This window comes from Mustela nivalis (assembly GCF_964662115.1).
Source record: "Mustela nivalis genome assembly, chromosome: 11".
NCBI classification, from domain to species: domain Eukaryota; kingdom Metazoa; phylum Chordata; class Mammalia; order Carnivora; family Mustelidae; genus Mustela; species Mustela nivalis.
The window spans coordinates 74,717,763-74,738,775 of NC_139030.1; the positions used below are offsets into that span (position 1 = coordinate 74,717,763).

Genomic DNA, 21,013 nt, shown 5'->3' on the forward strand with positions numbered 1-21,013 from the left:
TTCCACTCTGACACAGTAGGAAGAATCAAAATACACCCACTAGAACTTATAGCTCACTGTGAATCAGAAATTGGGGGGTGGGGGTGGTTAGGGAGAAAGTATACCAGCACCCCCAATTCCCCAATTGAGCACTGCTTTATTAGCTGTCTGGTCTCTTCAATTCTATAGTCAGACTACAGAATCTCAGTCACCATCGTACATCCGAATCACAAGAGAGATAAAGTACAAAACTTGAGAAATATTATTAGGCTTCAAAAGATTTCCTCTTCCTTCTCTTTAGGCAATTTTGGTATTTGAAACTCCTCACTGAAACCGCAAAATAAATGTTCAGATTCAGAATGTAGGCTGCACACACACACAAAAAAGACTTCAGAAATAATCTCGGGGGGCGCCTGGGTGGCTCAGTTGCTAAGCATCTGCCTTTGGCTCGGGTCCTGATATTAGTGTCCTGGGATCGAGCCCTGCATCAGGCTTCCTGCTTGGCGGGAAGCCTGCTTCTCCCTCCCCTGCTTGTGTTCCCTCTCTCACTGTGTGTGTGTGTGTCTCTCTCTCAAATAAATAAATAAAATTAAAAAAAAAAAAAAAAGAAAGAAAGAAAAATAATCTCAGGGCACCTGGGTGGCTCAGTTGCTTGAGTGCCTGACTCTTGCTTTTGCCTCAGGTCATGGTCTTGGGTGCTAGGATCCAGCCCTATATCAGGCTCTGCGCTCAGCAGGAAGTCTGCTCTCCTCTCCCTCTCCGTCTGTCCCTCCCACTACTCACACACACACTTTCTAAAATAAAATCTTTGAAAAAAAAGAAATAATCTCAACTACGTTCCTCATTTCATAGTTGAAAAAATGGGTTTCAGAATTTGCCCTGCCCTGAGTCCAGCACCATAGCAGATGAGCCATGATGATCCCAAAGACCAATGCTCTTTCCATTTTAAGACACTGCTTTTGTAGTCATCCTGACTTCGAGAACTTTTAAATATGGTCAAATATTAGGATTAAGGAGCCTGAGAAATACTGCTTTGGATTTGATAAAATGTTCCACAATGTGATTACTTCTCTGTGAGGAACCTAATATTGTGAGACATTTCCTGATGCCTTGAATTATAAGACAGCCAACAGTGGTCACACATCCACGGATTCTAGAAGAATGATACCCCAGATGATGTTAACAATGTTGCTCTAGTCAACTCAGCATTCATGCCAAAGAGAAGAAAAGAAGAGGCACCTGGATGGCTCAGTTAAGCAACTGCCTTTGGCTCCGGTGGTGATTCCAGGGTCCTAAGCCCTGTATATGAAGCCCCATGTTGGGCTCCCTGCTAAGTAGGGAGTCTGCCTCTCCCCCCTTCAACTTGTGCACACACTCCCTAATTAAATAAATAAAATCTTAAAAAAAGAAAAGAAAGGGCACCTGGGTGGCTCAGTAGGTTAAACTTCTGCCTTCAGCTCAGGTCATGATTCCAGGGTCCCAGTGTCCCAGGGTCCCAGGATCGAGCCACAGATCAGGCTCCCTGGCTCAGCAGAGAACCTGCTTCTCCCTTTCCCTCTGCCTGCCGCTCTGCCTACTTGTGTGCTCTGTCAAATAAATAAAATCTTTAAAAAAAATTTTAAAGAGAGAGAGGGGAAAGGTAGGCTCCCTGCTGAGCAGAGAGCCCGATTCGGAGCTTGATCCCAGAACCCTGGGATCACAACCCGAGCTGAAGGAAGAGGCTTTAACCCACTGAGCCACTCATGTGCCCCAAGAGTCACATGTTCTAATGAATGAGCCCGCCAGGACTCTTTTATTTTAAGCCCATCTCCTCCAAAGGGGCTTTCCCCAAGCTGGAATTAATTTCTTCTTTCCTCTGAACTTCAAGAGCACTTCAGCCTTCCCTATAGCGCTTATCACTGTAAGAATGACTTGCTTCTCTAAGGGCAAGAGCTTAATTCATTTTAGAACTTTTGGTGAATTCATTCAACAAACATTTCTTGAACCAAATATGCACCCAATACACAAGCTGTTTTTAGTATTACAATAAAGCCTGTATCTACCAGTAATAAGGGAGTACAGGCGGGCACCTGGCTGGCTCAGTCGGAGGAGCATATAACCCTTAATCTCAGGGTCACAAGTTTGAGTCCCACGCTGGGCATGGAGCCTACTTTTAAAAACAAACAAATAATTAAATAAATAAGGAAGGAAGCACAGGCTCACTAAAACAAATCCTTGCTTTGGGCTGAAATGATTATCAACTCAGCAGAGTAATCAGCTAATCTGATTACCAGATACACACACACACACGCATATATCTGATTAATAATAAATGGAGAAATAGTCTAAAAAAGCAGCATTAAGTCTCACTTTTCTTGTTTGTAAAACATGGATAATATCACTGATCTCATAGGGTTATTATATGATCAAAGGAAACTACATCAAGTGCCTATTACTGTGTCATTCTTCTTTACCAATTTATTGTAATGTTTACTGTCAGAGTTTTCATTTCTAGTGTCTGCATTTTAAATAAAAAAAAACCTCCACAATTTCAAGAAAACAACAAATCCTGCATTTGATTCTGCCCAGAAATCAAATGTACAGCATGTAGGAAGTGCATAAAAATTTTTGCTGAACAAGACTGGTGTTAATTGCAGATATGGAAACCTAGCCACCAGTGAGGGAGACAGACAGAGCTGGGGCTATTTCTGACTCTGACAGTACTTACAAAAACAATGATTAGGATTTAATTTCCTTTCTGAACACAGGAAAAAGATGCTACTTTATACACAGTTCCTAACGTACCCAAAACCCTAATGGGAGGTTCATTGTTTTTTTTTTAAGTAAGCTCTCTGCCCCAAGATTAAGAGTTCCACGCTCTATCAGCCAGATGCCCCATTAATAGGAGGTTCTTAATGTAAGGAAAACTTTTGAATTTTACTCTTGACTTTACTGTCAAGCTTCATAAAAGTAGATATAGCATATTATAAAATGTTTTATCCTCCATGAAACTTTGCATGCAATAGGGACTCAGTACATATCTACTTAAACAAACCTGTTTTTTTGTATTGTTCCTTTACAATCAATTTGACAACTCATATACTTCTTGATTCCTATGCATGTTACCTATGGATGTCTGTTGAGAAATCAAGAATGAACAAACCTGACCTTGGGGACTCCGTCAAATAAGGAAACCAGAATCCTAAGCTACCAGGAAAGTAAAAAAACCACTATGATGTAAATATAGGGATGAATGTTCTACAAAGGCTCATTACATTAAAGCAGTAAGTACTCACGGAGGCAAAGGTGCCAATCTGTTTGATATTCTGTTCATAGCTCTGTGAGCTGGTGGGACGGCCAGGGGTCCTTCTGGAGTACCAGAAGGTATAGTTGTACTGCAGGGGATGCTCTGCTGGTCCAGGCACAACAGCCTATCAAGTAAAGAAGGTGTGTTAATCTGGGGCATTTTTCACATGATCTGAGACAGAGAAAAAACATTTTACTGCGTCACCCCTTATCACCTCCACAAAAAGGACACATCCTCAATTACCTGCATTATGCCCAAGATTCCACTTACCAGTAAGTTTCCTTAGTGGTTAACTGACTCTAAGCTCCTGTAACGTTTTATCTGTATTCTTTCGGCATTTGTAACTTTGTGTTTTCTTTCTTTTTTTTTTTTTTTTTAAAGATTTTATTTATTTATTTGACAGACAGAGATTACAAGTAAGCAGAGAGGCAGGCAGAGAGAGAGGAGGAAGCAGGCTCCCTGCTGAGCAGAGAGCCCGATATGGGGCTCGATCCCAGGATGCTGGGATCATGACCTGAGCCGAAGGCAGAGGCTTTAACCCACTGAGCCACCCAGGCGCCCCGTAACTTTGTGTTTTCTAATTTAGGTATTTATGTTTATATCTTATCTCAGCCAAGTACTCCCAGGCCAAATATTGCCTCCTCTATGACACTTTATCACTTACAGGCTGCTTAACCTGTTTGTGCCCCTGCTGCTTATCTACAAAGTGAAGAAAATAATCATAACCATATCATAGAGTTGCTGAGCGGATCAAATAAATTAATAGATCTAAAGTGCTTAGCATAGTGCCCGGCACACAGTAAGTGCTCAGTGTCAGCTATCATTACTACTGTTACTATTAAACGGAAGCCCCTGACCCATAGTCTCATTCGCCTTTGTGTTCTCTTAGCACCTACAATGCTTGTATCTGGATAGTCCTCGACCTTGTGAGAGAAACAACTGTTTTGATATGTCAAAAAAGAAGATGATCTGAAACACCCAGGTGGCTCAGTAAGTTAAGCATCCGCCTCCGGCTCAGGTCATGATCCCAGGGTCCTCGGATCAGGACTCAGGCTCTTTGCTCAGCGGCGAGCCTGATCCTCCCTCTACCTGCCCTTCCCCCTGATTGTGCACACCTTTGTCCCTAACAAATAAATAAACCCTAAAAGGAAGAAAGAAAGAGAGAAAAAAAATCTATCAGTCCCTCATTCTCTAGACTTTCTCTTTTTCCAGTCACTTTCAGTTTAGATTATTACTGACTAAAGAGTCTAAAATTTCAAGGGATATGTAGGATTAAATACTCGGCAGCAGCTTATGAAGCAACAAATAGCTCTGCTCAACTCCAAGGTTAATATCTCGTCATGCTGGGAGAATGCTGGAAAGCAAAGCAACATCTCAAGATCTTGTGGCAAGGGAAAAGTTCTAATTCCCACCATGAATGCCAGTGATTCAACAATCTTTTTCTGAGAACAAAAGCAGATATGCCAGTGTGCTTCAGTTAGTTAAGCATCTGACTCTTGATTTCGGCTCAGGTCATGATCCCAGCCAGGGTCCTGGAATCGAGTCCCAAATCTGGCTCCATGTTCAGCATGGATACTGTTTGCCCTTCTCCCTTTGCTCCTCCCCCTGCTTGAGCACATGTGTACACACATTCTCTCTCTCTCAAATAAATAAACCCTTAAAAAAAAAAAAAAAAGGAAAAAGCAGCAGATATTCCAAAATAGGGTGCCATCAAGTTAATCTGGTATCCTTAACCTAACAGGTTCCACAAGATAACCAAGTTTCAAGTCCAAAGGCAATTCTATCTATACAGCACAAAACTCACCTTCCTCTTACTGCTGCCCTGATTCTTGTCTCGTTCCATTTTTTCCTTCTCACCATCTTTCTGTGTGCTGTTTTCTTCATTCTGATCATGGTCCCCACTGTCATCGTCTTTCAATCTGAATGGGAAGGCAAGACAATGTTAGGCCATGAATGAGCTGATTCTTGCTTACCTAGCAAAGCCACCGGGTCAAATAAACTATCATATAACAATCCCTAAGTCAGTCAAAATAGAGACAATGAGATGTACAAGAGATGAGGGAAGAGCAAGGGAGTATATTAAGGCAGTTAGGAGGAATTTCAAAACACACTTGTCTTCCAGTTTTCTTTCTTTTTTTAATCTTATTTATTCATTTGAGAGAGATACAGAGACAGAGACGGAGAGAGAGAGATCCCAGGACCTGGAGATCATGACCTGAGCCAAAGGCAAATGCCCAACCATCCAAGCTACCTAGATGCCCCCATCTTCCAGTTTTCTGACAGGCAAAGAAGCAAGAGAAAAACAGTTTAATTGATTTTATTTTTTTGGCCAAAAATAATGAATTGATAATAGTTTCTGGATTGTATAACTGCTTTGGCCTTTCAAATAAAGTTAAAAACTGACCTATCTTTCTTGACACTTCTTCTAACCATCTCTCCTATCCTTCCCCACTGCAACTGCTTTAGTTCAGGCCCACTTCTCTGTCATCTCAGTTATCAAAATAAATCCCTAAATGGTTTCCCTAACACAAATCATTTCCATCCTCTATCCATCCTCCACATAGCCACCAGCATCTTTCTAAATGCAAACAAGGGGCACCTCTGTGGCACAGTCAGTTAAGCATCTGACTCTTGGTTTTAGCTCAGGTCGTGTAGGGTCTTGATTTCAGGGTTGTGAGGTTGAACCCTGTGTTGAGCCCATCTGGCTCCATGCTTAGTGCAAAGTCTGTTTAAGACTCTCTCTCCCGGGGTGCCTGGGTGGCTCAGTGGGTTAAGCCGCTGCCTTTGGCTCGGGTCATGATCTCAGAGTCCTGGGATCGAGTTCCGCATCGGGCTCTCTGCTCAGCGGGGAGTCTGCTCCCCGCCCCCCGTCTCTGCCTACCTGTGATCTCTCTCTGTCAAATAAATAAATAAAATCTTTTAAAAAAAAAAGACTCTCTCTCCCTCTGACCCTCCCCTTGGTGCTTGTGTATGTGCACATGTGCATTCACTCTCTAAGATAAATAAATAAATCTTTAAAAAAAATAAACAAAAATCTGGTCATTTAAATTCCATGCTTAAAACCATCAAACATTTAACTTCCATGCTTAAAACCATCCCTTGCCTTTTGATGCACACCCTGCAGGATAAAGTACAATGAAATTTAAGATCCTCTAGAATCTGATTTTTGCCTACTGATATTTCTTTCCCTTCCCATCTCCCAAAGCAATCTATAGTCCCACAGCTATGCCTCTGCAAACACTACCCCTCAGCCTCAGGTGCCACTCCTCCTATGTCTATTTTTCCCATTAAATGGAGGGATCTCTTAGAAGTCTTTTTAATCTTTGATCTCCAGCACCAAAGACAAGAAGATGTTGCCTTAACATATTACATGATGTTAAACGTTAAACATGAATCAATGTTAAACGAAAAGAAAAAGAAATGACTGAAAGAGGGAATGAATGTCTTCTTGCCTGGTAAGACTGGTCAAATGTAGAGTAGATGCTATACTTCTAGAAGCAGTGAACTACCTACCCTAAGGCTTTCAGGTACATCTAAAGCTCACTGGATTCAGACAAAAAGATAAACGGAAGGTGAATTCACAAAGATAGGAATGTCATGTAATTTAGAGCTGGACCATTAGCTTATCATGGCTCTTCTCCAAAACCACCTTTGGCCCTAATGATTATCTAGTCAAACGGAATTAGGTAATTCTCAAGAAAGGACCTAGAAATGCTCAAGTGATAACCTTATATACCTATAGAAACATGATGCAAAGTATTTTGCATTTTCTTTTGCCCATAAATTTCCAGTGCATAGCACATAAAAAAGCACTCAATAAATATTAGAATGCACAAACTAGCCATGTGATGAGGTGCCTTTTAAGCTCATTTCACAGCCCTACTTGTAGGGTATACTCAGGTGCATGATGCCATAAATGACCCTACCCCACTCTGTTCAAGGAATGAGTATGAAGGGCACTTGAATAAAGGGCATTCCAGCCTGGCCAATAACTGATGCCCCATGGTCCTGCTCATAATTATGAGTAGATTCCTTGCTTGGCTTTTCATCCAGGAAATGAAAGATCACACAGATTCAGAAGCTGGGACAACTACATGGCTCCCACATGAGAAAAGCAATGAGGGTAGACAATGAACAAGAGCAAAGAAAACCAGTAGGGAGAAAGGAAATGGAGCAGAGAAAGTGGTGAGAAAAGTGGCTTTGTTTGTGATGCTGCCATCTTGTTTAGTTTGACTTCCCCAGACTTCTGGGAGAACATTATCTGTGCTTATTATACTTCTTCCCCTTTATTAAACTCGAGATGGTTTGGTTTACTTTCCTAAAGGAACCTGTATAGCACCAAGTCCCACATTTACCAAGCCACTTACTGTATCAGAGGTTAGACTGCCTGTCCCCAAGGATCTGATTGTGGAGATAATGTATACATACTTGGGAATCAGCTTGGTACAAAGGTCCTGCTCTCTATGTGCCAAATATCCCCTCCTTCTTGGTCCCAAAAAACTCCTTGCACTCTTGTGTTATCTGCCTACTTACAGTTTCCCGATCTCACCCCTCTGTTATACTCATCGTGTGGTCTCTTCCCCTACTTAACTTGTCCATCAGGACTTGGGATGAGGGCCACTTTCTCTTAGAAACATTTCCTACTCTCCCTAGACTGGATCAGGCTCCCCTCTTCTGAATCTCACCATACAAATGCTTGTACTTGTCTCAGATGTAATGTCATGGCTACTTTTTTGGGCTCCCACCAATCAAAAATTTCTCATGGTTTTTTATACCGAATAGGCCCAAGACAGCTCCTAATTTTTATCTTTGGGGCACACCTCAGGACTCAAGCCATTTCCCTCTCTTCTTACCTCTTAGCCTTCACTATATCCTCTGGGGTCCCTAGTCCCTTACTAGTTGGGGCTAGTAAGTTCCTTGGAGCTAAGTTCCTTTCTCTGCTGCTAATCACAACAAGGAAAGAGAAAAAGAATAGCAAAAATAATTATATCTGAGAAGAAACAGTGCCACTGAGATCCCTGGACCACACTTCCTGATTCCCTTCAGAGATGGTAAAAGGAAATCCTACGGACCTTCATCTTGTGTTATTTGAGAGTGGAGCTAGCCAACTACGCTGCCCTCAAAGCCCATACTTAAGGCAAATCACTTGCACCCTATGTTCCAGAGGCTACTCTTCCCAGCCTAAAGCTGGATTTGAGCCAAGATACCATCAGGACTAAAAATCAGTGCTCCACAGACTCAGGAGCGCAATTAGCATCTCTAAGGCTAAGTCAGCTCATCAAACCTTCTACCCAGGTTTGTCCTTATACTCTCTAACTAGATGCTTGTGGATAGGAACTTGGGTCTAATTCATCTTTACATGTCCAGCATCAGTCAGAGACAGACAACAAACATGTTTAATGAAAACATGTCTAAAATCAAAGCAATAGGGGCACAGTTACTGAAGTGTCTGCCTTCGGCTCAGGTCATGATCTCAGGATCCTGGGATGGAGCCCCACACCAGGATCACTGCTCAGAGGGGAGTCTGCTTCCTCCTCTCCCCTCTGCCCACCCCCCTGCCTGTGTGCACTCACTCTCTCTCAACTAAGTTAAAACTTAAAAAATAAAATAAAATTGGGGTGCCTGGGTGGCTCAGTTGGTTAAGTGACTGCCTTCAGCTCAGGTCATGATCCTGGAGTCCCGTGATTGAGCCCCTCATCAGGCTCCCTGCTCAGCAGAGAGCCTGCTTCTCCCTCTGCCTGCTGCTCTGCCTACTTGTGCTCTCTATGTCTCTGTCAAATAAAAATAAATTTAAAATAAAATAAAATAAAATAAAAGCAATACAAGGCAGAATAAATAGGATGAGTGCCAAACAGGTGGCTTGGACAATACTTTAAGAAAGGGCCAAAAGCTAGCAAAGAGAGAACAGTGACAAAATCGAGTATGGCATCTAGAGCTGAAAATTAATCAGTTTGGGACTGCAGAACAGTGAAAGCATCTTAGGTTTGACATCATGTCAACAGGATCAATGACAGGGGCATTAACGGACTTGACAGATGTGGGAGGTAGGGTATAATTATAGTCCTAGGTCAAAGTCGAGCCCACTGAGTAGAGTAAGTTAGAGCTCTTCTTTAACCTGAGCTCATCAGACTAGACTACAGTACCCAGGTCCAGGCAATGGACTTTTATGATGCTGGCAAACTGGCACCAGTCCTTAGGAACCATGTGGTTTAGAGTATAGAAGCCAAAATGTAACAATGGTCTAAAAACTGCAGATTTTGGGGGATCAGGGCTGGCTCAGTCAGAGGAGCTCCGGGCTTGGGGCTGTGGTTTCAAGTCCCATGTTGGGTGTAGAGATTATGCAAAGAAATAAACTTCAAAGCCTGGGGCAGGAGTGTGGTCTCTAATTGCTAATTTCAAATAAATGAAATGCTTTGGCTTTCTCCTGCATAGCTAGGAGATGTTAAAAAATTCTGACTTGGTATAAGGAATAGCTAATAATGAAACATTAAAAATGATCCAGGTTAATTTTTGTCAAGAGGTACTTGAACCTAGGTTAAACAAGACATCTGGGTTTGAATTCTGCCACATGGGCCTTCCTGTTTTTGTGGACAAGTTACCCAACCTCAGGGGGCCTCATTTTACTATCTGTAGAAGGAGGTAACACGACCCCCTTTGCAGGGTTGTTAGGAGTAGAAATAATACGTGAAAAGTACCTAGCAAGATGCCTATGGAAGCCATTGCTACTATTCTTAAATTAGTTTACTGCAGATTGCTAAATGATTTGGGCAGGACTGGACTAGATGACCCATAAAGTGCTTTCCTAAGATGAAATTCTGATTTGTTTGATCCAGCAGAGGAACAGAGTTTGCAGAAAGCTTCACTGAGGGAGGACTTAGATCTGGAACTTGGTGCCCCAGAGATTCAAGATGAGGGGTACAAAAGGGGGAGGGGGAGTGTTGGCTGTTCCTACTGAGATGGGCTCAGCTAGGCAGCAGACTTTTTCCAAGCCCCCAGAGACTTCTCAGAGACCAGGAAACATTCCTGAGGAGCTGCCTAGAGGGCTGAAACCCAGGACTCCTGAATTTGCAAACCAGCACTCCTTGTCCTGGAAAAATCCCAACTTGCCATCAGCAGACAGTCACAGCCTAAACAGTGATGCCACTTTACATTTATTCCTCACTATGAGCAGTTCACAAAGTACCTTTAGGCACTGCTGAATGTGATTTGATCTTTATCACACGCCAGGGCACTAACCACTAATGTGCCTTAGATAACAATGGCTGGGTAACTCTTCTACTGTCAAATAACTGGGAAACTGGTGGGTCTGGGCCTGGAAATCCGGGTCTTTGGAGATCAGATTTACCAGATTATTAGAAGAGAGATAAGAACATAAACTACCTCAAGATACAATCGCTAGAGGGAAATACTCTCATTTCTTTTCTGCATTTCCAATTGATGCTCAACTAGGAACAAATAGGGTAGACACGGAAGTAGAGACGGGGGCAACGTCAAGTGTGCTCGCTGGGCAAGAAAACGAGCAGCTCCCCGTGAGTGTGTTGGAAGGGAAAAGGAGGAGGAGAACGGAAGTAGGAAGAAGGCTGAGGAAGACCAGGGGCATTCCCTAACTGAGCAGCCTCTAGGCGCAACAGCCACATCGTCTCACTGCACCTTCCCAACTCTTGGACCCGGGCTGTTACCGTCCCCACTCTGCAGATGAGAACACTGACTCAGAGAGGCGAGGTGACCTGCCCAGGCTGGAGAGCGTGCGTGGAAAGCCGGCTTCAGAGGCAGGGCAGCCAGGCTGCGGAAACACCCAAACCGCCGCGGTCTCCGCCCCTCCACGCTGCCGGCCACCCGCACCCACCGGGGCGGGGCGTCCAAAAAGCTGCTTCCGGGCGTCACAGCTACCTCCTCCCCGGGCCCCCGCGCTTCGCCGTCGGTCCGTACGACCCCCGCGTCTCTGGGACCTCCGCATCACGCCTTCCCAGCCCCCTCCTCTTCCCCGCCGGCCGCCTGGGCCAGGGAGGCCCGCAGCCCAAGCCCGGGAGGGAGGACGGCGCCGGGGAGTTTTGCCGCCGCCAGCCCCGCTGGGGGGCGGGCGCGGGGAACGGTTGGGGGAAGGGGCCCCGTGGGGCGGCCACGCGCCACTCACGCGTCGAACTTGTTGTTCATCCTCTCACCGCCGCCGTCGCCACTGCCTCACGGAGTGACTTCCGCTCCGCCAGGTCTCCCCCCGCTTAGGGCCCGGCTACTTCCGGCTGCGCGCGGCGCAGCGGAACGTCGGCGCCCTACCTCTGTGTGGGGCAGGTATCCCGGGACGCCCGCCTTGGGCGGCTGCGCGGAGGCGCGGGTTTGGCGGCTGGTAGGGTCGCGTGGGCTCTTCGCTCTTCCCGGGTTCCTGTCGCGCGTCCGAGGGGACGTCCCGACCCCCTCCCGCGGCGGCTCGGAGAAAGAGGCAGAGCCGCGTCGCTGACCGTGCGGGCTCTGGACTCACTGCTTGGTACAGATCCCGACTCCACCCCCAGACAGGCTGCGCGATCCTCCCCGAGGCTCTTTCCTCTTGGGGTACCGGCCACACTGTATTATAGCGCCTGCCTCTTCGGGTTGCCGCGCGGATGGAATGGGATCGTCAGTGGCAGGCGCTAGACCTAGTCGCCCGCAGTAAGTGTAGTGTTGTCAATTTTTGCTTACTTGAGCCAGGAGCTAAAGAGCTCATCTCCGCCCTTTGAGGCAAGTCAGAGAAGTTGAGAGACTCACCCCGGGGGTCAAAGCTAGTGAAAAGCTTACAAGAACCACAGATGGGCCCACCGTCATCAAAGTGCCTCCCGGATCTAAATCTCGGCTCCAAATACACAGGGAGACCGCGCATATAAACTGGAGTTAATGAAGTGAACCTGCTGGTGGTTGAGCCCCAAAGCCAGCAACCCTGTATTTGGGGGAGGGTGTTGTTTCCGGGGTGCCCCCCCCCCGCAATGTCCCATTGTCAAGTCTTACGTGGTACTTTCACACTTGGGAGTCACTTTCACCTGCACCTTTGATCCTCTAATGTGGGTAGATAGGAACTGAATGTAAATGTACCCGCATTTACAGAGGCTCAGGGGGCACAAATGAGTTGCTCAAGTTGTCTTATCACCTGTAAGACTCAGGCCCCAGCTGTACTCTCAGAGCAGGGCCTCTCCTCTCTCCCAGGAAGACCTCAGCCATCTTGTTTCCTAAGTGGGGCCAGGGGAAGCTGGTCAGAGTCTCCTCTCAGAAGGCAAAGCCCAGTGATTCCCTGTTACCTCCCAGCCTTTCTGCCTACCTCTTGGTTGCCTTAAGCATCCTTTGGGACCAGTGCAAATGCCCCAGCCCTTGAGAAGAGAAGAGGGGTCTGTTTTCCAGGCCATGGAATCTTTCTTGGAGTGTCTAGAATTGGGTTGGGAATTCTGGACTCCAGACTATTTAGCCACCAGTGTTCTGGGAAGCCCTTCTTACCCTGGGCCTCAACTTGCCCATCTGAAATGTGGGGGAATAGTGACTCTTACTTGTCCATGATGACCTGAGGAGCTCTTAATTCATGGAATCTTTTGTGATCAATGACAAAGCATAGAATGCAAAGGTCACTGGTGCAGGTGAGTATTGGCTGCTTATAGCGCCCAGAAGGCAGGGGAGGGAGAGTAGCAGCTGGACTGGGCTGCTGCCATTCTTTCAAGAGAACATTTCGCACCTGTCTTGACCTGCCTCCTTTAGGGGCCTTTGGGGAACTTGTAAAAAGGAAGGGAGGCCTAGGCATGGAGGGATGGGACCTTGTCTAGTTGGGAACATCATACAAGACAGATTCCTTAGGGCTTCAGAAATGAGGGGAGTAAGGGGCACCTGGGTGGCTCATTCGGTTAAACAACTGCCTTTGGCTCAGGTCATGATCTCCGCCGGGTCCTGGGATTGAGCCCCAAGTTGGGCTCCCTGCTCAATGGGGAGTCTGCTTCTCTCTCTCCCCTCTGCTCATGCTCTCTCTCTCTCAAATGAATAAATAAAATCTTAAAAAAAAAAAAAAAAAAAGAAATGATGGGGCTTGCTCATGCTTTGCTGAAATGAGGGGGTTGCCAGGAGTAGGTAACCAGTGCCATGTGGTGATCCCAAGAGCACACACTGCCCACAGCCATTTTCAGCCACTCCAGAACTCCAGCTTGGTCTCTTTATTTCCCGTGCTTTTTTCGGGGCCGTTGACCTACATGGCCCTGCAGGGCACTTCCCAAAGGGCTCATCATGACCTCAGCCACTGAAGAACCCAGCTGACAAGACTCCATGTGTCTAGCAGCAGTTGGTTGCTGGTTGGCTCAGTCAGGTGGGGGCAGGTATGAGCGGGGGTCTCCAGGGAATGGCAGAGCGGGCACCTGGTTGTAGTGGGCCATGAGGAAGATGCCAGCAGTGCCACAGACAAAAAGTGAGAGCATGGCCAAGAAGCAGACACGGTCCAGCACGCGGCCCACCAAGAACCACTCCTCACTCCCCTGGAGGCGAAAGGCGGGGTGTGGGATGATCAGCAGTGACACCAAGCCTGCCCTGGATCACTGTGTGATCCCAAAGCCCTTCTCACCTACTTCCAGGCCTTAACCTGCCTTCGGCCATAGTCCCCTGGCCCCAGTGTCCCAGTTCCAATTTTCTCATCCCATTGCCCTACCATAGCCACCCCACTCATCTTGCCCCTGTCTCAGTTCCACGTCCCTCCCCGGGTACTGAATCCCCCTTACACTGTCAAAGTGACTCTGCTGGTGTCGGGCGAGGGCAATCAGGTTGCAGGCTTCCACACATGCCTGGATGGCGGGGGCGGCCTGCTTCAGGCTGCTGCACCACTCCTGGCTGTGCCCTGGCTCCGGGCCTTTCTCTGTGGGAGAGAGGGTAAGGTCAGGGAATAGAGCGGAGAAGAACTAGTCTGAGAAGGCAGCCTCTCCCAAGGGGCCCTAGTGTCTCTCTCCTCACCCGGGAGACTTAACAACACTCATCTGCTCTGCCCGGTCCTTTGGCTGACAGCTAGCCCTCCCTGTCTGGAGTCCCTGGGGAGGAGTGTCTCCACAGTCATCCCTACCCCACAACCCCAGCCTCACCTAGCTTCTCCAGCGCTGCCCTCACCAGCCCATTGTGCTGCCGCTGCCGGAAGAGAAGTTCACTTCGAGGCAGGCTGAGAGTGACCTCTTCCCCAGCTGTGGGCGACCATCCTGAGGAGCCGTTCTGCAGCTGGCGCTGGGGGTCGGGCACAGCTGCTGGGGGAGGTGGGCAAATGTGCATCCGCAACAGCTGGGGCAAGAGCCGTAGGAACACCTGGAGAAAGGATTTGGTGGCGGGCTTCAGCTAGAAGCCAGCTGACCTGGTGTGGAGCTGGGTTTCTGAGCCCAAGGAGAAGGTTGGGCGGGAGGGCTCAAGCCACTAGGGGCCCAGAGGCAGCACACAATGGCCAGGGGCTTGACCCCGCTCAGCTCCGCTGGTCTGTGCTAAACACAGGGAGCCTAGGTCCTCCAACTTGTGTGCATGGCAGTATCACCAGAGCACTCCCTACCCAGGTTTCCAGACCCCACCCCCGCTGTTCTGGTCCAGAATGCCTGGGGTGGGCCTGAGAACCTGCATTTGCAACAAGGGTCTCTGTTGGCTGTAGATCACACGGACTCCGGAGCCAGACTGCCTGGGTGGAATCTTGCCTCTGCTTCCTCTCCAGGCAACCTTGGGTAAGTTAATGAATCTCTCTGTGCCTCAACTTCCTCACTTGCAAAATGGAGATGGGACTAAAACCCACCTTGTGGGAGATCTGTGATGATCAAACGCGTCTGCACGCATAATACACCGGTCACATAATAAACACTCAGGATTATATTAATCCATGGGGCACATGTTTCAAGATATACACAGGGGTGTTTGCCACTGAATGTGGCAGGTGAGTAGGGAAGGGGAAGGGGTGGAGAGGAGGACGTGTATGAGTGGACTGGACGGGAGGACGCTGAAGTGGGCAGGGAGGGGCCTTGCCTTTCGGACCCCACGAGCCATGGAATGTGTGTGGGGGGACCGCAAAGACACGTTGAGCACGACCACAGCATTCACGACAATGAGGATGGTCACCACCAGGAGGAAGGTGAGGTACCTGCCGGGGTTGAGTGGAGGGTTGAGCAGGAGGTGGGGCTGGGCCCTTTGGCCCTTCATCTCTAGCTGCACCCCCACTCTTGGCACCCAACACCCCCAATCCCTTAGGGTGAGGGGTTGGCATTGAGGGAGGTGGGTGTGGGAGTGGCAGGAGGGACTTCCTGCCCTGACTTCTGGGCAAGGTTGGGGGAGGTGGGCAGTCGGCGTGAGGGGCAGCCTTACTTGCTGATTAGTGGCACTGCCTGGGAGGTCTCGGGCACCTTCTTGGCCACGAGGAAGAGGAAGACAGTCTGGGCCAGGAGCACGTTAATGGCGACGGTACACTTCTGGCCCCCCGCTGCCCATAACCAAGAGGTCTTCAGAGCTGATGTCAATTTCTCTGCTGTGGGGCACCTCCCCCACCCCATAAGGAGGCCGACGGCCCTAGTCTCCAGGGACAGGTGGTCCTGTGTGCGGTACCCCAACCCTGTGTCCTCCCAGCTCGTCCCTGTGCTACCACCTGGGGCCAGGGCTCCCCTCCCACCGGCTCCTGGTACCCTTGGCAGGAAGGAAGTAGATGAGGATGGCGACCGAGGAGATGAGGACACAGGGTGCAATGATATTGATGACATAGAAGAGGGGTTTGCGCTGGATCAGCAGGTAGAAGACGACCTTCTGGTGGCCTGCCTCCTCCGCCGGTGCCTCCACGTCTAGCAGCATCTTGGCAGGCCGGTGCCGGATGGCCCACTCCCCATTCTCTGCGGGAAGCAGGCCAGGGTGGGCACAGAGAGGGAAGCCCCCGTCCCCTAGCTGCAGGGTGGCCAGCGCAGGCCCAAAGGAGCACCATCCAAGGAGCCCGGATACATGATCCCCCTCCCACCCAAACTAGGAGAGAAGAACTATGTTGGGCCTTTAAAGATATATTTTTATGGATTACTGTGGTTTTCACCTTGGGTTACAGGGAAGGGGGTCTGAGCTTAGTCTGGTTCTTCCCTGGAGGCCAGGTCCAGCAGGGATCCTGGGAGGAAGTTTACCTGTGAAGGCCTCAGGGTCAATGAAAATCCACTCGATGGTCTGGCCATCTTCCTGGCTGAGCTGCAGATTGATCTCATTGGTGCTGTAGGTCTGGGACCTGGGAGATGGGGAGGGAGGGGGGATACATTTGAGTATGGGTAAAGCCACCTCTGAGGTCACCCAGATGATCGTCCAAGGAAGCTGTGGACAGTATTGCCTTCAAAAGTGCAGCCCAGAGGGGCACCTGCGTGGCTCAGTCATTAAGCATCTGCCTTCAGCTCAGGTCCTGGGATAGAGCCCTTCACTGAGCTCCCTGCTCGGCAGGAAACCTGCTTCTCCATCTCCCACTCCCCCTGCTTATATTCCCTCTCTTGCTGTGTCTCACTCTGGCAAATAAATAAAATCTTAAAAAAAAAAAAAAAGGAGGGTCTCCTTATGAAAAGAACACTTCTTTAAATTATGGGAAAAACCCTCAAACAGACTTTCTCCCCCACACCCCGTTTCTGGATAAGAAGACTGATTCACCCTCCACCTCTCCATGGGGTGAGGGGTGACACTGGTGAGTGCCTTCTTGCCCACACACCCCGGTCATTAATTCCTCCTTTGGAGTACAGGCAGGGAAACTGAGGCAGAGAAGGAGGATGAGCAAGGAGACTGTGGCTTAGCAGGGAGGGACGTGGGCATCTTCAGGTGTCTGAAGATGACAAACACACAGGCCCCCCGAGAGTGGGGCTGGGCCCCTGCTGAGACTGCCTAGCATCCTCCAGCCAGCCAGACTCCTCTTAGGTCCACTCTCTGAATCCCTCCCTGCCTCCCCTGCCCCTGGTAAATGGCCTCACTGGAAGACGAGGGAGCAGTTCTGCCAGTCGAAGGGGAAGTAGGTGACAGAGACCGGGCAGGATGAGCGGAAGATGGCCGGTGGCAGCCAGTAGACACATCCGTCAGGAGACACCAGCACGTTGCAGTAGAGGGCCACCTCGAACACGCCGTCCACGCTGTGCATAGGCCGGGCCGTGGGGCTGGGGCGAGGGGTCACGTCCCCGGCAACCCCAGGCCAGCCCTTGCCCTGCGTGGATGGGGCCTGGGGACAGCAGCCCTTCACGGCCACAGGGTCCACCACCTCCTTCCAGAGGGCTCCCCCACCGCACCCACCTCCCGGCTTCCTCCAGCCTGTCCCCTCATCACCAAGGCCTGGTCACAATGGTACTAACATCTCCCCAGCTCTTGCCAAGTGTGGGAGGTGACCCCGAGTGCAGCCCTCCATGTTGATTCACTCCTGATGGCTTCTGTGGCAGCTGCCCTCATCCCCGCGGCCAAGGGAGAGCAGCGGCCCACCAGAGGACCCGGGACAGAAGAGATGGAGCCAGGCCGGGGGGTTGGGTCTGCTGGCCTGGCCCTGCCCCCAGCGGCACCTGCCCCTGCCAGTATTTCCCAGTCTGTACCTTCTGCTCACTGGGCCCTTTCCCCGGAGCCCCCTAGTACTGGGCCCTACCCTTGTGTCCTTTTGTCCCCCCAAACCCCTGCTTGCATCCCTCCTCACTTGTTTTCCAGCACGACATCCGGCCGCCACACCATAGTGGACGGCACCCTCAGCACCCAGAGGCCTTCGTAGTCTTGAGGGTCCCAGCGCAGGCGATAGTCACACCACTGCTGCAGGAGGAGTGGGCTTGCCAGGCCCTGCTCTCCGCCAAGTCACCCTCTGCTCCCCCCGGGAATGGTGCTCAGCCCAGGTGGGTCAGAGGAGGCAGGGAGGGGATGGGGGAAGGCAGGTAGCTCTAAGGGCACTGGGACCCCATAGAAAAAGACTGTGGGGTGGCCTCTTACCATCTCTATCCAGACATTGGTGGTGAGGGCCTCCTCTCGCTCATTCTAGGGGTACAGAACAGCAGGATGAACCCCCATCACTTGTCCTCTCCAGATGTTAGTCCCTCTAGACCCCCGTTGGGTGCTACAGGACCTCAGCCTCTTGGGCAGCCCTCGTGGGAGATTTCTAGCCCCCCAGCCTCCCCCCTATGGAGTCCTTCCTCCGCCTCTCCCTAACAGGTCCCAGGGGCCAGGTACACTGGGCCTTTATCTCCCCCACTGCTCTCCAGGCCTGTGGCTCACCAGGGAGATGAGGTTGGTGAGTGTGAGCTTCAGGCTGACATTGACCACATCCGAATCGCGCTCAGCGGGCCTCAGGTGGGGGTTGTAGCTGTGCATCAGGTCCCCGAGCAGACGTTCCTCCTGGTTCCGGCCCTCGGCTCCTGCAACAGACAGCACTGAGCCTGGGTACAGGGGCTATGGGGCAGATAGAGGGAGAGGGTGTGATGCGGAGAAGTAGGGTGCTGGGCGTGGGGGCAGGCTTCAGTAACCCTCTAGACCCTCTGTCCCCTGGGCATTGGGTCTCTACTCCAGTCCTCCCCAGGTTCCTGATCCCCTGTGTCCACACCCAAGCAGACAGCCAGCAGCAGCAGGAGGAACAGCAGCCCTGGGCCCCTGAGCATGGTGCCACAGCTCTCTACAATGACGGGTGGGACAACAGCTCCCAGCTCAGGGCAGAGAGATGCAGACTCTGGGTCTCATATAACAGCCCAAGCTCCCACCCCAGCCAGGCCAGCCCAGCCCCACCAGCTGTCCGACCACAGCACTGTCAGCTGTTCCAAGATGGACAAAATGCCAGGCTCAGGTTACCTGGGCTGGGGAGGGGACAGAGGGGGCCTATCTGCTCCAGTAGAGACAGCCCAGCCTCTATCCCCACTCTCTGATTCTGCTGTCCCAGCCCCTGTTCCTTCTCTTGGGGGAGCTGAAGACAGCCAGGGACAGAGAGATGTGGGAGGGAGGCAGAGTGTGAGGAAGGGCCCTGAATTGGGCTCTCTCATTCTACTTCCTCCAGGGGGGGTTCAGGATTTGGGGAGGTATGGAGGCATGTTCTGTATCAGAGTTTCTCTGTGATGTGGTTGAGGACCACAGACTGTCCCACCAGCCTAATATCTTCATGGGTTCCTCCACTGGGCCCAGACACTGCAGGCAAAGCCTAGGAGAGAGATCCACTACGTTCCATAGGCTTTGATACCTTAATGCAAATTAGGGTGCCAGTCTGGGCGTCCTCCCAGGCTCTGAGACATGGCATATAGGATTGGTAAGCCTTGAAAGAAGGAGGGCTGAAGAAGACCTGAAATCTGGGGGCTCTTGGGACTAGAACAACTGCTGAATAGGGGCTCCTCAGTGTGGCCTCAGTAGTTCTTAAATTATCTACAAACTTGGGCTCCTGGGTGGCTCAGTGGGTTAAGCGTCAGCCTTTGGCTCATACCACGATCTCAGGGTCCTGGGATCGAGCCCCACATCGGGCTCTCTGCTCAGCGGGGAGCCTACTTCTCCCCCTGCCCCTTCCCCCAATGCACACGTGCTGTCTTTCTTTCGTGAAAATAAATAAAATACTTAAAAAAAATTATCCACAAACTTAGGGGGTCCCTAGCATGTGACAGGCCCCAGGCCAAGCGGGCAGCAGGGGATTTTGAGGGAGACAGGGGTAAGCCTGAGCGGCTCACAGGAAGTCACTGCTCAGTAGGACAGGTAGATAAGGTCAAGGTTGTGGCCCCCAGAAAGTCAGATGAAGGGAACCCAGAAGGGCCAGAAAACACGCTCCAACCACTTTGTAGTTTGAGGTCAGGGGAAGGGTGGGGCTGGTCTAAGAGCTGAGTGTCCTTCTGCCAGTTGTGGCCATGGGCTCAGGCTACCAGTCTTTTGACCATTTATTCAGCAGACAGGTCAGGATGTCCCAGTAAGTTTGCAAGGAAAAAAAAATGCAGGTTTCTGTAAGTGCTAGCCACCCATGGGCATCCTGGGGGACAGTGTGGTGGAGGCATGTAAGGGCTACATGTCCCCCTCCCTCCAAATAAATGATGTCTGCAGCATTTCAGCATGTTTTAGTGAGCTGGAACTCCACCTTGGAGATCTGGGTGAGGTTGGCTCAGACCCCAGGCCTCCACAGTCCGAGTCCCTCCTGTCTGTCCTCACCAGGACTTTGGGGTCGGAGGGGACAGCAGTGGTGGCACCTGCCTTCCCCGGTCATTCACTTCTGTCCTTGTGCTCGGTCCTGCTCCAGGCCCCACTCCCAAGCATCACTCTTGCCACTGGGAATCTAGGTATGTAGCCCCCTTTCCCTAAAGTGTACAAAGCCAGTGCCCCTTCTCCCCAGTTTGCCCTTTGGTGCTCCCCAGAGCAGTACCTCTCTCCCTCTCTAGTCCTTCCAAGACCACATGTTGGCATGCCCATTAATGGCTTCTGCTAAATAATGGACCACCTATTCTCCCCCAACCACACACTGCCCCCAGCCATGGTGGTCTGGCCCACCCCAACATTTCTGACTCCCCTTTACCCTTCTCTACAAGTGTCTGGGAGGGAAAAGGAAGGTTGTGGAGCATGACTTCCCTCTGGTATGAATTATGCCACCTCCCCATGTATGTTTTTTCCCCTTCTTTCCTGCTGTGGGAGAGAGGCCAAGTCTCCTTGGTGTTCTCAGGAGGGCGGGTCACCCGAGGAGGGCTGGCGCTGCCAGGAGGGGTTAAAGGGGTGTGTGTGGAAGCATTAAAAGAAAATCTTCTGCAGGCTTCATTTGTGTCTAACAGTTACTCCCTCTTTGTCACCTTCTCTTCTGGAGGCTGGAACGTTCATTTCCCAGGC

At 50.1% G+C, this 21,013-nt stretch overlaps 2 protein-coding genes across 4 annotated transcripts in view; both read right to left on the reverse strand.

Annotated features, from left to right (window-relative positions):
* EIF4E2 (eukaryotic translation initiation factor 4E family member 2) overlaps positions 1-11,732 on the reverse strand; it is a 30,249-nt gene extending 18,517 nt beyond the window's left edge. The window contains exons 1-3 of one of the 3 annotated variants that reach the window (XM_082689444.1): positions 11,400-11,671; positions 5,070-5,184; positions 3,255-3,389 (exon numbers count right to left, since the gene is read on the reverse strand). In XM_082689444.1, the coding sequence (XP_082545570.1) occupies positions 3,255-3,389; positions 5,070-5,184; positions 11,400-11,419 (270 nt within the window). In that variant the 5' untranslated portion in view covers positions 11,420-11,671. Of the gene's footprint in view, positions 1-3,254; positions 3,390-5,069; positions 5,185-11,399 lie in introns of all 3 variants that reach the window. The other 2 variants (XM_082689443.1, XM_082689442.1) reach the window with 2 other exon arrangements.
* Positions 11,733-13,504: 1,772 nt separating this feature from the next.
* Positions 13,505-18,834, reverse strand: CHRNG (cholinergic receptor nicotinic gamma subunit; the record flags this gene model as incomplete). Its single annotated transcript, XM_082691433.1, has 12 exons — positions 13,505-13,737; positions 13,978-14,111; positions 14,332-14,545; positions 15,242-15,356; positions 15,578-15,692; positions 15,892-16,092; positions 16,369-16,466; positions 17,188-17,343; positions 17,889-17,998; positions 18,173-18,217; positions 18,455-18,594; positions 18,780-18,834. The coding sequence occupies 12 exons, from the start codon at positions 18,832-18,834 to the stop codon at positions 13,564-13,566; spliced, it is 1,557 nt and encodes a 518-aa protein (XP_082547559.1). The 3' UTR covers positions 13,505-13,563.
* Positions 18,835-21,013: the final 2,179 nt, after the last annotated feature.